This window comes from Pagrus major, chromosome 2 (genome assembly GCF_040436345.1).
Source record: "Pagrus major chromosome 2, Pma_NU_1.0".
Lineage (NCBI taxonomy): Eukaryota > Metazoa > Chordata > Actinopteri > Spariformes > Sparidae > Pagrus > Pagrus major.
The window spans coordinates 3,904,719-3,920,792 of NC_133216.1; the positions used below are offsets into that span (position 1 = coordinate 3,904,719).

The 16,074-nt window shown below is 39.2% G+C and overlaps 1 protein-coding gene across 2 annotated transcripts in view; it reads right to left on the minus strand.

The window, feature by feature from the left end:
- Window positions 1-16,074, minus strand: part of mark4b (MAP/microtubule affinity-regulating kinase 4b) — a 53,866-nt gene that overhangs the window by 23,272 nt on the left and 14,520 nt on the right. For both annotated transcript variants that reach the window (XM_073481243.1, XM_073481251.1), the window contains exons 2-3: window positions 13,663-13,860; window positions 12,384-12,437 (exon numbers count right to left, since the gene is read on the minus strand). In XM_073481243.1, the coding sequence (XP_073337344.1) occupies window positions 12,384-12,437; window positions 13,663-13,860 (252 nt within the window). The remainder of the gene's footprint in view (window positions 1-12,383; window positions 12,438-13,662; window positions 13,861-16,074) is intronic.

The window sequence follows — 16,074 nt, forward strand, 5'->3', positions numbered from 1 at the left end:
TTTTTGAGAAGAAATTCAAACTTTGAATTGTAACATTTTCAATTTAAATGAGGCAATAATACAAACAATATAATAATAAAAAAAAAAATGTCCATAACTAAATTAACAAGCTGTCCTCAGAGGAAAATAAGGTCCCAAGAACACTGTTTGAAGCTGGAAAGGTGGCAGGGTCTGCCAAATATAAACACAGTAAAGCTGTATGAAATTATGTTGTCCTTTGTTACGTTTGTTTAGGCATAGAAAAAAAAATGAAGATCTTTGTCTTCTGATTAAAATTTCTTCCCCAAGCTACATAGTGCACCTTTAATAATATTTCATTCTGTCGTCAAAGGAATTGTTCTTTTAGATAATTAATACAATACACAGCTGGTGTATGGACACGGTTCCCCTTCATCCATCTTATCCCCTCTCTCTCACACACACAATCGGACACAATGACCCAATCACACACACTCCCCCTCATCTTTTCGACCACCTCCAGACCTGGGGCCACCCAAGGGAGTGTATTACAGCAGGGCCTCCTCTCCTGAGTGTGCTCTCCCCCTCTTTACCCCCCCTTCATCCATCACTGAGCTCCAGACTGCTGCCTCATCCTGTCAACCTGATGCCGTTTCTCTCCCTCTCTCTCTCTGTCTAATTAAAGTAATGTATTTTGTTTGCGAACTCCATTTTGAAAGATTACAGAGGGAAAGCACCACGGCCAGATGCAACACAGTGTCGACGAGCAGTTGTGAAATGTTTCGAACACCAGATGGAATTACTGTAAATTGAACTGTGATTAAACCAGAGAAATGAAAAAATATCAATATCTCAAGTCAGTTTGAAGAAGAATTTAAATTATGTATTGAACATTTGGGACTATGCCCATTAATTGTCCAAGGGTCTGGTCAAATTGTCTGCATACGGCCTCGGAGAAGTGTTATACAAATACGCTCAAGCCACTCATACGTCACAAGCTGTTTTGGTTTGATTATTAGTGATAAAGTGAGACATTCTGACCCTGGAAGGGAAGTGTGACATAACTTGGAAGAGGGCGTCTGTGGAGTGCATGACAAAAAACAAAACATGTGTTACAAGAGCGGGAAACTGAAATAAAAATAGAAAATGAGGCTTATTAACAATGCACAGGAGCTGAGGGGCGTAGAGGGAGGAAAAGACAGGAAAACAATGAGAAAGAAGGTAAAATGGTAAGCAGCAAGAAGTGAAAATGATGTGTTTTAGTATTTGGTTTTGTATAAGTTGTGTTGGTGTCATTTATTGCTCTATAATCCCCTCAGCCTTGTTTAAAATTCTTTTAAGAATAAATTACACACATGTGAAAAGCACAGAAAAAAGAAAGAGAAAGAGGAGACAGCGAAAACAAGAATACAAAAGAAGGAATTCACTGATTCCTTCATTTTTGTAGCTGACACTGTGCTGCCCTGGGAGACACACTCCTCCCGTATCTCTCTCCATTTCTGTTGCTATGAAGCCAGATACAATCCCCATCTCATATTTTTATAGTTAAATTCTGTTATTTGTACACAACAATAGAATCTGTCACTTCCCTGCAGCTCAATTGAAGCTCACTGCATCACACTGTGATGTCCCACTTTGCAAATTTTGTTTTTTCAGTTTTATCAATCAATGGGTTAAAAGGAATCTTACAACCAATTCACGATGCTTATAGGACAAAAAAGCATATTGATCAACACCCTAATGTCAGTGGTCGCTAGGCAAATTGAAAATAAATAAAAATTAAGATGTTTGTTGGTCTAAAAAGACTTTAAACAATGTTTCAAAAATATAAATGTGAGTAGACTGACTTTTGTTTCGATTCGACTACGCTCCTGAATTCACCAGGCTTAGATTAGACTGCGTTATGTTACACTGTATCGCTGAAGTCACTGAGCGATGAACCAGCAGCAGCCTTCTTTTCTCTGTCTGCTGAGATTTAGTAGTGCTGATGCAACAAGCTACACTGAGTTGAACTCACATTTCATGAAACTGTGTTCAACAAGGAAGTAAAACAGCAGGAGACATTATACAGACTGACTGGGTAACATACTTAACTTTAGCTAATTGCATTTGTATTACTATGCATGTACATTCTTAAATAAAAGCACACAACGACTAAGGAATTCAGGTTATTTTGAATATAAATATTCGGAGTGTAGGACAGAAAGACGAGCAAACTACTGTACTCTGAATATAACTTACCAAACATGACATATACGTTTGCCTTTATTTATCCTACTCACCCAGGAAGGGCTGCCTAAGTGCTTCCTTACACTTCACATTTATCCTGAATTGATTTAACCACATTTCGGATCTGACAGCAGCTGAGTTTGACAAGTCTAGGACAGCAGCAGCACCTCACATGTTCCTTCACATGCTTCTTTTGTTTGTTAATCTTCTTTTTAAACAAAAATCTGAGTTTCCCTGAAACCACATGCTCAAGGAATGTGCGTTTTCTTGCTTTCCTGATGACATAACTTTACATTTGCCTGAGGCGATGAGTGTATGATTACATCCTTGAAAGCACGCACATAGTCAGAGACAGATTCCTGGTATTCAATGGACCCTGAGGATAAAGACCAGTTTAGTTTGCCTACGCAATTGCATCCTCCCACACACTTTCACTGATCGACTTGGCCATACTGTACAGCCTTGGTAAGTTTTGTGTCAAGATAAGACATCAAAAGACATTCAAATAACAAGCCACACAAGAACTTGTGCATTAGATGAACTAACAATTCATTTTTATCACAAATGTGCCAATTTTGATAATTAATTGTTAAAGTCCTCTCTTAGAAATGCTCGATTATGGCAAAAATATGTGTATTATAAGGATTTTATATGTGTGTAATATTTTTTTATTCGGTATATATGTGAAAATTCAATTAATCTCCAGCCCTACAGTCTATGCTTCTTATTATCATTGTAAACTGATTTTTTTTGCATGCACAACTGCAGTTACCTCATCTGTTATTTTTAAAACCATTGATGTGAATTTATGTACAGAAGAAGCAGACTGTTGTGTTGGTGAAGCATTCACACATGAGCATCAAAACACTCTCTGCCTGGTCCTGTCTTATAAACATTAGTTTCTATTCTTTTCTGTCAGTTTTTCGACTCAGTGCTCTTAAAATGGGAAGCTGCATCGTCATAAACAAGTCCACTGGGAGTGTGTGTAATTGAATTAAGTGCATGGTGCATCAGCTGTTCATCTGAGCTTTAGGAAGAATTATCGGCTAAGCCTCTCCTCCCTCTCCTCTCTCTCCTATATACCCATTCACCTCTCTCTTTCTCTCACTCTCCCCTGTACTCATTCACCTCCTCCTCTCTCACATTTTCACCAGAAGCCTCAGCAGCTGGCCAGGAAACTGTTGAGTCACTGGTATTGATCAACAGTACAATCAATTCTTAGCTCATCCGGCTGTAAGGTTGAGCTGTGGGGCACCTTATTAGGCTCTTGGTGCATTTTGTAGATTACAAAACAAAAATGTCAGATTTTTCCCATCACATCTAAATGCAGTGTTTGTCCACTGAGCCAACAGAATAACTTCACTCTCCTGCCTCCTGATGTTCACCCTCTCTTCCTGGTTCTCTCCCCTGGCGATGGCTCCGCGTCACAGTTGCCATGCCAGCCCAGGTATTAATCCCCGGAGATGAGGGGGGGCTGTGGGAAGTCATGGAACGCCAGGCAAGTGGAAGGAGCTCCACACATAGACACACAGCCTACTCACATCATGTAGAGTCTCAAAGTATGTAGAGTATCATAAAATATATTGATTCTCGTTTTTTAAAGGATTATGGGTAGCCTTAGGTTGATTGTAATTAAAACTCAGGTTTAGAAAATGTGTCACGGATTTCAATATGTGACAGCAAAGCTGTTCGCTTAGTCAATTAATTGATTAGTCGATCGAAAAAAAATTGAATAATTATTTCATTTTTCAACAAAAATATGGACCATTTCCTGTTTCGGCTACTTAAATGTAAGGATTTGCTGCTTCTCTTTGTCATTTACAATAGTAAATGAAGAGTCCTTGGGTATTGTACTGTTGGTTGGACAAACGTAGCAATTTGAAGACATTGTGATGAGGATTTTTTCACATTTTGTTTCCATTTTATAGACTCAACATTAATCGAGTAATCATGAAAAAATAGTAGATTAATTAAAGACAATAATTGTTAGTTGTGGGATAGTTTTTGTGTTTTGAAAGATTATGGGTAGCCTTTAATCTGTGTGCTAAAACTCTTAAGTTTAAATAATGTTTACTTACTCTTACAAACAAAATTTAAAAGTCACTTTTCTCAGTTCCAGGATAGATTTCAATATCTGACAGCAGGGCTCAACGTTAGCAGCAGCCACCAGCCAAATGCTGGCAAAATATGCAAGTGGCTAGTGGATTTGCTTCATTAACCGGATAAAAAAACCCAATGGTAATCAATTGAGTGGTTCATAAAGTTTAAACATTCACTACCAGTTTGGCAGATTGGACGAAAAAGTAAATTTTGTATCAGTCTTTTCAAACATCCTTCCCTTTCCCTCTCTTCATCTTTTCCTCCTTCAGACAGCATTAATCAACTTCTGAGCCTTTACATCCTCTCTCTCTCTCTCTCTCTCTCTCTCTCTGTCCTTTCCAGGAATTATTAATCAACTGCTAGGTCCAAGCTCTGACTGCTTTTGTACAAGGATTTACACAAAGCAACTTAATGACCGCCCATTGAGTTTTTTCCCCTTTTCTCTTTACCACTTTGAGAGTGGTGCTGTGTGGGTTTGATTCATGTGTCTGGCCTGCCAGTCTCTGGACCTTTGACCTGTTTATCCAGGCTGTGTATCCGTGTTTTTCCTCTTTTTTAGTACAATCAAGCACACACACAGAGAGAGGGGGGTGGGGGGGGTGGGGGGGGGGGGGGGGGGGGCATGACAAAAACACTGATGTTGAAACAGAAAAGAGGAATTGATAATGCTTGTCTAGCTGACATATTAAAATAGCTGTCACTGGTGCATCTCTACTGCACTACAGTCTAAATACATGACAACAAACGACACAATGTGAGACACACTTCCTCATCAGCTGCAGCCATTCCTGAGATCAGATAACTTCAGAGGAAAAAAAGGGGAAGAGAGTGACAGACAAAGAACGTCAGAATGAGAGGGACGAATGAACACAGGCCTCTCTCTCTACTCCTATGTCAGAGTACCTCTTGTGAATAACGCTCTGTGTTTGTTTGCGTGTGTGTGTGTGTAAACTCTGAATGAGACACAGTCCATTACTGACTGCGGTTGAGATGAAACATTTTATGCCACTTCAGTCACTATAGCAGTATAGCAACTGCTTACGATAACTACTTACTTGCAACTACTTACTGCATTTATGTCACATCTGTAAGTACTAGTTTCTCTGTCTCTCTTCACCAAGGACCCATCTGTGAATATCACCTCATCTCCTCTCCGTGCACACTAAATCAAAACATGCTCATGCACAGGAGGAACGATTGTTGTTGGCTTTTCCCCATAGAGAAGTCGGCTCACCGCATTCCTAAATAAAGTCAATCTGGAGCTTATGAACGGTTAGTATCATGAACAGCTCTGCACAAATTTGTCCAAAACTGATGCATTCAAGTAACTCTGATAAGTCAGTCTATCTATGTTCTATCTATTGACACAACGCTGTCACTCCTGGAGACCCAACTCTTCAAATGCACATTATCGATATCCAATAATCCTACAGTCTAAGGGCCACTTCAGTACATGCCAATGCCTCTCTAGCAGGGTTAAAGGCAAACAGCAACGGGCCAACTGTTAGTGCCCTGTAGAATATTTTTGGAACGCTATTTAGCTACATTACTCAAGGATTTGCCTCCACGCATTTGGTTGTCACCAGGAAACATTTGAATAGACTTTTGACCCGGTCACTCTTTGTGTTGCCTGTTGCTGGGAGAGCTGCCCTGGAGCTGCCCTAAAAACGGCTACTATACGAATCCTCCCAAACCCTCCATTCCCTTAATGTACAGCAGTAACTGGAGCTTTCAGGCCTCTCGATGAGAGGAGCTGAATCATTAATGAAGAGTTTACTTCAGGCCTCTTATAGCTGGCCATCTGACCCAGATCATAAGAAGCCTGACTCAGCTTGATTAAATAAAGATAATTACATATAGTTTTATAGATGTTGGCCAAACAAGAAACAGTGAGGAGAGAGAGAGAGGGCGATCATACTTCTCTTCTTCTTCGGTTCTATTCACGTCGTTTTGAAGTTGAGCCTGTGGGAAAACCTTCTGCTCTCGTTCTGTCCGCCCTCTTGTCCCTTTATTGTGTAATTATTCCCTTTGCACGCTGGCACAATAACAACGACGCAAACAGCAGCAACAATATGATTATGCACAGACACCCACTCAGGGACAATATGCTGCATACAATAGCAATGCAGATAATGGCATTACACGTGCATACAAAGGAAGCGCAGGGACCATGTCGGGCTGCGAGTTTATCCGCCTGTAGGCCTATGCACACACACACACACACACGCACGCATGCACACAGTCTGTTCTCTTCGGTTCTGCTCTGTATCTTGTCTTTCTCAGGGTCCCTGCTCCTGCGCCAAGGCCCCAACAACACCCCCACTCCACCCCGACTCAAGCGCCCCCTTTGTTTGCCTGTCTGGAATTCAGCTTCTGGCTGAGGGGGCCTGGGCAAGGGACAAAACACACTTCACAGCATTTGATGGTGGCCCAAACACCATCCTCCGTGCACATACGTACACTTTTACTTTTGTGCACATACACAACATTGGATGGCTGCCTACAAAATTCTCCTGTTCTCAAAGTAACACCAGGCTTTTTATGGGGCCCTGCATACTCTGGCAGATTATCCGACAACACACACTACAGGGAAGAGCGCCAAAAAAAAAAAAAAACCTCTTGGTCCTGTATGTTGTTTTTAATCAAATTTTAAGATATGAAACAGGACAACAGTATATTTTTAGGAAGGTATTATCAACAAACAACAAGAAATTCAACATAGATTCAATGGACAAATAAGTGTTGTATTTCTGACAACATCCATCGTCTGCAACTCTTTTGCTGCATTCGGGTGTCAGTGGGAGAGTCTGACATCAGAAATTCCAAATCAGCTTATGAACAGCTTTGCAAATTGATTTAATTACTCAGTTCTAAAAAAATCAACATCCAAAGTAAACAAGAATACACTGTTTACAGAGACTTGCAGAGACAACACTAGCAGAGACTTGCACTCTATCAAATGCTCTTCAGTTGCATATGCAACAATAGAAGACAATATTTGTCACTACATTCTACCAAATCAGTGTTAGTTCTGTATGAGATATGTGTTTTATTCTGATAAATCCTGTGATCAGTTATGTGGTTGATTTGCTATACAATAGATTACCTGATTAAATAATAGTTATACACAATTAGGACGGGGCTGATTTTAGATCATGATCAAACTTGAAGGCGTCCACACAATCTATGTTTCAGGAGAATCAAAGAGATCGCTGTATTAAGTGTCCTCTTACTTCTGTTTTCAAACTTTACATAAACTTGTTGACTAGTAAATCTGCACTATGTGATCAAACCAAGAGAGTGATGTAGCCAACTAGAATGCTATGCTGATTGGACAAATTACTTCATGTAGTTCTTCCTTGGGTTACGTATTATAAACATAGCAATGTGAGTTATAGTGAGTAGCATTACGGATGAGGAGCTTGAGTAAAAAAAACCAACTATCTTTCATGCAATATTGTGTTTTAAAGGTGCAAATGGAGAAATTCATAGATATTTTAGGTGTACCTGGTATTTCAAAATTGGGAAAAGTATCATAATTGAGATCATGAATGCGATTAAATAGATTGTGATATTGTTTTTTGGCTAGATCAGCCATTTCTGTATTGAAAGACACCTGCATATGCATAGTTTGCACTCTGCAAAGTAAACAGACATTTTTTTCCATTGAACAAGCTGGCACTTGGATGAAGCAGAGAACTTGCATGGTGGCATTTTTGCAGTACTTGCTTTTCTCTAGAAAATCAGATCTTTTCAAAAGACTGGAACCTAACAGTTCATACGTCACTGAACTAGTTTAAGGACATAGTTGTAGTCCTATGGATAGTAGACAGTACAGCTGTGATTACAGTAGAACTACTACTCCAACACAACGCCTGGGGAGCACGAAGAGAGAAGTGGGACACAGTGCCACAGTAAAGAGAACAAAATAAAGAGTTGATATAGAGAAAATACAAAGGGAAGAGTGGAGAGAAGAGAGAGAGGGAGAGAGAAGAGAAACGGGGCATAAAACTACAAAACAGAGAAGAACTTGACAGAATTTAGACTGAGGCATAACCGAGCCTGAGAGAGCAAGAAGGAGAGGAAGCAGAGAGCTTCTGTACAGAGGTTTAGAGAGTTGACAGAAGCTACTGTGTGCTTCTATTTCAACCAAACTGTGAATACTACAGCTTTTGAATATTAATGTTGTGAAAATTAAAATGCAAATGATGCTACATTGAAGCAAATTAATCAATCTCCTGTGAAATACAAAAGCCTGATTAACGATGGACAAATATACAATTCAGGGTCTGCAAGTGCTGCATGCATTTTTCATCCAAACACAAAAAAGGAGGACACATCAACTAATTCAGTCATAACACCAAAGTGGGCAGGGAGACAGCAGGTTGGACGGTTCCTGACCAGAAAGTGCTTCAAAATGTCCATCCTCCATCATTTCAGCAAATATATGTCAGATGATTAACTAATTGTTTGAGTTAATATAAAGCAAAGTTGCCAAATATCCACTCTTCCAGTTGCAAAAAAAAAGCAAAATGCTGCTTTTCTCTGTTGTGCATCTTATATACAACTTATATCCATATATTTTTGGATTTTGGTCTTTGGTCTGACAAAACAAGACATTTAAAGATGATACCTGGGATGATACCTAAACTTTTTACATTTTACAAGCTAAACAATGAATCAAGTAATCAAAACACATAATTAAAGTAAATATAAGTTATACCTGTAAACTGATGTACACTAGCATGGGGGAAATAAACTCCTTATATTAATAATTGTAGACTTACTGAATGAATTGAATGAATTGAAGAAAAAAGCAAAAGGAAAATGAATTAATTCTGCATTTGTCTGTTGATTACAAACTTTACTTTTTCTGCAGGAAAAAGCGACAGGCAGTGAGAGAGGTTACAGAGACATACAAAGAGATAGAGAGAGACAGTGTCACCTGGCAGCATGTATAGTGTCCTACACTAACTACAATAATGCTGACAGGACAGGATGCAACTGGAAGCGCCCGCGCTGCGCTATGCAGTACTAGACCATTACCACTCTGCTGCAGAATACACACACCAACAGACACACACACAGACACAAAGTACTGTCCACAGCCATGTTTAAAACCAAGGTCTTTGCTTAAAGATTAGAACAGCAGACTCATTGTGTCATTAAGTAGGCATCTCACTGTTGGAACAAAAGGCAAATGACGTGCTGAAAAAAAAATGTGAATCCGGTGAAGAAAGCCTATATTCCCACAGAGGGACAACCTCACACACAATGCACACACAAACATCCACCACCCAGCTTCACCTCTGTTAAAAAAGAGTCAATAGTTTATCAGGTGGTGATAACACTGACCGAATGTTAACTGTACTGCGAAGTGCGTTTTTCTGGAATATAACTGAAAAATGGGTTTCCTGACATCATGATAGTACTTCATAAATGATGAAAAGTCTGGTTTAAGTGTATTTATAAGATTCAATGACTCAATGAATGAATGTCTCAAAAATGATATGCTGCTGCTTTTTGGCAATAAATACTTCCATTCTTTGTCATCTATGTGCAATGTTGCATGGCAGCAGTCTGCAAGTATCTATTTCTTGTTTCAGAATGACAAACATTTTGCTTACATGTAGCTTGTTATAGCTTTGGGTTTGATTGCTCTGAGGTCAGACCAAAATGAAACTTCTTCTAGGTTTGACATGCAGGTCATGCAGTGTGGGAATGTCTGGTTGTGAAAACCTCTGTCTGTGTCCTCTTGCTTCAAATTCACGTTCATGCTGTTATCTGATTTGATTTCCAGTTGAATAGTTGGGGCAGGGAATAAGACAGAGCAGAGCTGTTTACAAGAAGCTAACACATATGTTAATACTCTTCAAAATGTGTAATTTGCAGAAACACCACCCATGGTTTCTTTTAAGGTACTGCCCTCTCATTGCCATGCCAGAACTGTGAAAATGGATAAGACTTAGAACTAAAGCCAAGAGCTCATACAAAAGGGACTTTGATAGCAAAAAAAACAAAAAAACACAAACTACACTTAATGCAATATTAAGATTTGGCTAGCTAAGCATGTGGTGGTTTTTTTTGTTTTGTTTTTTCACTTTGTGTTGACGTCAACAGTACGAGCTGCAGAGTGATGAATCGGCTGTCTTGGCCAGTATCTAGGCCAAGTGGACCAACTATTGCACAGAGCCAGACACCATCAATAACCCAACTCTGGGTTATCAATAGAGTCAACACCCAGCCTGTACTGGTTAGCTAACCAGCTGAGTATTCATCAATAGGCTGGCTGTGTATGTGTGTGTGTGTTGATGCATTATCGATCCTGATGATGTGAGAGTGTATTTGTTATAGCGGAAGTCCTGATAAAGGAGACTCATAATCACTCAAGGCTAAAGTTTGGTCAGCAGAGACACTGCTGAACAAAGAGTGACTTGTATTAACTGTGAGAACCGAGTGTATCACAGTAACTACACACAAGGTTAAAACCATCTCTAAATGACAAAGAGCATGATGTCGGAGATCTGAAATGAAAAAGTAAAAAAATAAAAAGGTACCAGCTTTTACTAAGTACTTTCTTTTTTTTTTAAATCATTGTTTTGGAATGTTGGTCAGACAAAATAAGATATTTGAAGATGTCACCAGTATCTTTCACAATTTTTTTATAGACGAATCAATTATTGGCTGAGAAATAAAAAAAAAAAAAATCAGCATATTAACCGATAGTGAAAATTAAAGTTAGCTGTAACCCTCAAAAAAAAACTGGTGCCAATATCTGAACTAACAGATGTTAGACTGTTTGGTTTGTACAGTTGAACTGTTTTGGTACCTATACCTCTCTCATTATCATCATAGATTTTCAGCTAATGCGAGAGATTCAATCTGGCTTGGCTCTTTGGAAGATGCAATGGTTTTCAAAAAACAAAAGATTTTTCACTTAAAGCGAAGAAGAGTAAGCATATGCAGAAAATGGTATGAAAACCCTGTCTCAACCTAACTAAGCATTTATTACAGACAGCACAGCCATGAATATTTCAATACTGCTTTATCTTTTTAGAGGTAAATATTTCTACCAATATAGCCAGATGAGAAAACTCTGCAACAAATTCTTTGAAAACAGCAGGCCTGAGGCTATGTTTCTCACTCAATTTTGTTTCATTAGATCAGTGTCAATTAATACATGCATCACACACACAAACTCCCACACAGACAAACACACACACACCAATAGCTGCAGCAGGCCAAGTTCAGACAGGAGCGAGCTTAATCTCATTAGGGCTATGAATGTAACACATGTAGGTAATACATGAACCTAGATGTCACTAGACAAGCATACAGTGACGTACATTACCCCAAGCCTTTAACCTAGTTAGTTCCAGTGGACTGAGAGGACAAATGATGGTTATATTATGCTGACACAAAGCAGCTTCTTGAAGTGTCTGTATGAAACTATACTGAGTTCACAACAAAAGATTTAAATCATCCATAAAACTGGACAGACAAGCCATTTATTAAACACTGGCACAAAGGTTCAATTTGAAAAAAGATTTTTTTACTGCATCCCTTTTGTGCACTTCAGCTTTTAACCTGCAGCCAGTAGCAGCTTCCCAAACACTAAGTTTCACATAAGCAAAAGTTCAAAGTTCAGACGACTGCTGCACGCATAGGTCATCTGAGATTTATAACCTGTGGCGAAACAGCATGTGAGGAGTTACTTACTGTTAAATCCCTCAAAAAAAGAGGACAAACAAGGTCATTTTCATGTAGAACATACAGTTTCAGGGGTTAAGGAGATAAGGTAGCCGGAGATCACATAAACAGTAATGATGTACTAAAAGAGGAAAATACAATATAAGCAGTTTTCTGCTCAAACAAAACGAAGGGATCAACCCACAAGTTTGATTTAGGCTGAAAATCCAATCAACCAGGAAGTCACGACAAAAATCAGCCAACAACAAACACCATGTGTGTGTTTAAGGGTTCTGTGATGGCTTCATGGACTCCTGTCTAGATTTATTATTTTTATATGCACAAAAGACACACACCTATGCAAACACACACACACACACACACACACACAGTAACATGTCACTCACCTTCTGTAAGCTGGTCGGGTTGAGTTGTGTTTTATCGATGATCTTTATGGCAACCTGGGAGGAAACAACAGAAAAAGAAATGAAGAAAAAACAACCAACAAACAAAATATATTAATATACACATTTGATTTATTGATTAATTGTTGCAGCTCCAGTTACAACAATAAATCAAATTCTGGCTATTTTATGCCTGGGCTTTTTTACTGTACATGGGTTTATATTGTTATTTTTCTGGTCTAATTCATTTACTGTATATCTGACTATTTCTGTGATTTATTATTTGGTTTGTAAGATTCCTATATCCCAAGCTGAAGCACTCAAGTACCTTGTTTTGTCCAACCAACATATATTAAATTTACTATAAATTACGACAAAGAACAGCTGCAAATCTCCACAATTTAGAAGCTGGAAATCATATGTAAGTTGATGAGAATTTCTTTTAAAATTAATCAATTAATTGTTATTTATAATGAACTACTTCAGTTTCTAAACTGCATAAGCCTATCTTTGTGTTCTTGATCAGTTTGGTGGCTGTTGAACACTGCACTCTGGTGCCAATTTCTGGACTATTTAAACCATGCATTCAAATAAAACATTATCAATTATTCAAAATTGAATGAGAAAGGGCATGTTGGTCAAACCACCCTGTAGGGAGGACAAACAGTGCAAATTACACAGTGTATTACAGCATGTAAAGAACACAGGCAGATATCCACTAAACAAACAGGGGCTTCATATGAGGCTTAACAACATGTGGTGACCCGGTCAAAGACTGCTTCAAACTACCACTGTAAACCTCCGATATATAAATGTCTTCAGCTTTATATGGGCGGAACACAACGCCTCTCACATGATCGAGCCAGCGGCAGACACACAAAGTTTCTACTGACCCTGATGGAGTTATCAACTCAACTAATGTAGGTCAGGGTTTTAAGAGAAGAAAGACTGCAGTGTATCTAAACACACAGACATGCACCCATGCAAACTAAAAACGTGACTGTTTCTCTTCACCGGGGTTTAAGGCGTCGACTGTGAGATGAGACAATATTGTTGGCTGTGAAAGCTAACAGAAGGTGCTCTGAACTTGGTGAAACAGCCCTTTAAAACTCCATCTGTGTGGCTGAGTCACAGGATACTGTTGTTGTTCTGGCTCCCAAACTGCAGTATTTACCCACGAGTCTGGTTCAACTCCTCAACTCCATTTCTTTAGCCTCATCAATCCCAGCATTATTGACACCTTCAGTGCAGTCATTAACAGTTTCTGATTTTTTAAACTCACCTCTCTGCCGGTCAATATGTGTCGTGCCAGTTTAACTTTGGCAAAGTTGCCCTTGCCGATGGTTTTGAGCAGCCGGTAGTTTCCAATATGCGGCTGCTCATCTGAACACAAGGCGATGGAGTTACGACATCGGGCACCCAGCGAGCGGCTCGACCAGCCGGTACCCTTCTCTGAACGGCTGGCCGACAGAGAGGTATGCTGTAGAGACAGAGAGAAAGAGAGAGACAGATGAACCATCAGAATAACTAAACACTGTGCCTGTCATTTCGACTAAAGACATTTTCTGTACAATAGCTCACACTGTTACGTTCAATTAAAGTCAGTCTTTCCCCCATACTGAACTACAATGGGGTTGTAGGAAGAGTAAGAAAATCTGAGACCTAACTATTACTTTAAGAACTGGCATGATTCCAAACCTAAAAACAATGAAAACGATTTAGGACTTAAGTTTCTTTTATTCTTAAAATGAACAAATGTTGTGAATTCTACACATTACAATAATTATACAAATAAAAAATGAGCGAAAAAGTAATTTAACATCAGAGCGGCCAATAAACACCTTGTGACCCTGACTCGGGTCCTGCAGTCATGTGACTGCAGCCTGGTACCAGACACCTAAAGGTGAAAAGTGAGAGAAACCAGGCCACCTACGAACACCATCAGACCCCTCAGTCTGCATTCCTCACATTCATGTGTGGCGGTGAGGTGACCAGTGTTAAGACACGTGTTTCTGTGGCTGTACAACATGAGATAGGCACATTGATCTGCCCTGACTGCCCACCACTCTGCTGATGATTTCAAACTTTCATCACTTGAACTGAGCTTGTGAATCAATGTCTAGTCAGTGCTCGGAGAGGTGATCAGGAGGCCAAAACAGCAGAATCATAGTGACAAATCAGTGATGTGTAAACTAAAATGCCTACATGTCTGACACTGTATTTCATACTCAACCAGCATTCACCAAGTTTAGCAAAGGCCTGAATATTAGCTATCTGCCTGACAAACCCTGAGTCCTTAAAATTCATAAGATGTAACTTTCAGACAACACAGCGGAGCAAGATTACTGGGAAAGCCTAATTATTGACCAAATACCAAGAGAATATTTGATGTGATTAAGGCAGAAAGAGCAATGAAACCCTACATCACTTGAAATCATCTTCAGTAAAAGCTGAATTACTTCATTTACAAAATCTGCTGATGAAATAGGCTATAAATTCATTTTTAAAATAAACTCCAACCCTTTGCTTTTCCAAAAGTATCTGAGGATGGAGACACTCAGCCCGACCAGACCTGAACCCTTTAGGTCAAGTGAGGTCTGAGGTCTTGCAGCATCAACATCAAACTCTAATCCCTCCATCTGCTCTCCCCAGAGCACTGAGCGGAAACAGAAATATCCCACGGAAACAAACTAGTGTGAACTTTTCATCTTGAGTGGAGATGACATGAAGAAGAATGAAATAAGAAAGAACAGGGAGCATCAAATGGACACAGTAAGCTTACAAGAGAACAAGGGGTTGTAAAAGGTACCTGGACTCAGATGTAGTTAATTACTTCAATTAGAACAGAAAGATACAAGTGCAGTTAGACCCATTATTTGGTGTAACATGAGATGGACTAGCATTACATTCAATGGACCAAATCAACCATAATAAAAGATTAAATTCTCTAGAGAGTGAACAGACCTAACAACACTGGTTCCAAAAAATGAGAGATGTCACCTGAATTCTGTCCAAGCACTGCATGTTTGAAATATGCCAAAATGTCAATGAAGGGAAATCAATTTTACAAGTTTGGAACCACAAAGGAACAACTCTCTGTAGCACATCGTCCCACTCAGTATGTAAACATAGCCAATAGTTGCGTTTCACTGTTGGAGCTCTTTGCACAATGTTGCACAATGCCTCTGACAGGACGGATAAAAGTGAAAATATGAAGAGTCTGTATCATTGTGAGAAAAGGCAAATACAGAGCTCTATGAAAAACTATCTCATGACGAGCCCTCAGCACAAGCAACTCTTTATTTTCCCACTATGAGAACTACACAAGGCCACACACACACACACACCAGAAGTGTGATAAAACCACATCACCTTGACATGCACCTGATGTGGTAAACACAGTGGTGAGATCACAAGATCTAATGATTTTCCAGCACACACATGAGAAAGTGCACAACCTCAGACCTTTTATAATACTGATATAACTCCCATTAATTCAAGATTTATTTCATTGTATACAACACAAGATTGTATAACAGAACTCTAATAGCAGTTCCTGAAACTACACGCACAAAAAACAAAAGCTATACAAAGGAATAATTAAAAAATACTTCCAACAAAGCATTCATCTCACCCAAAAAGTTTCCCTTTGTACCCCCTCTGTATTTAGTGGAAATTGTTGTAGTGTCTACCA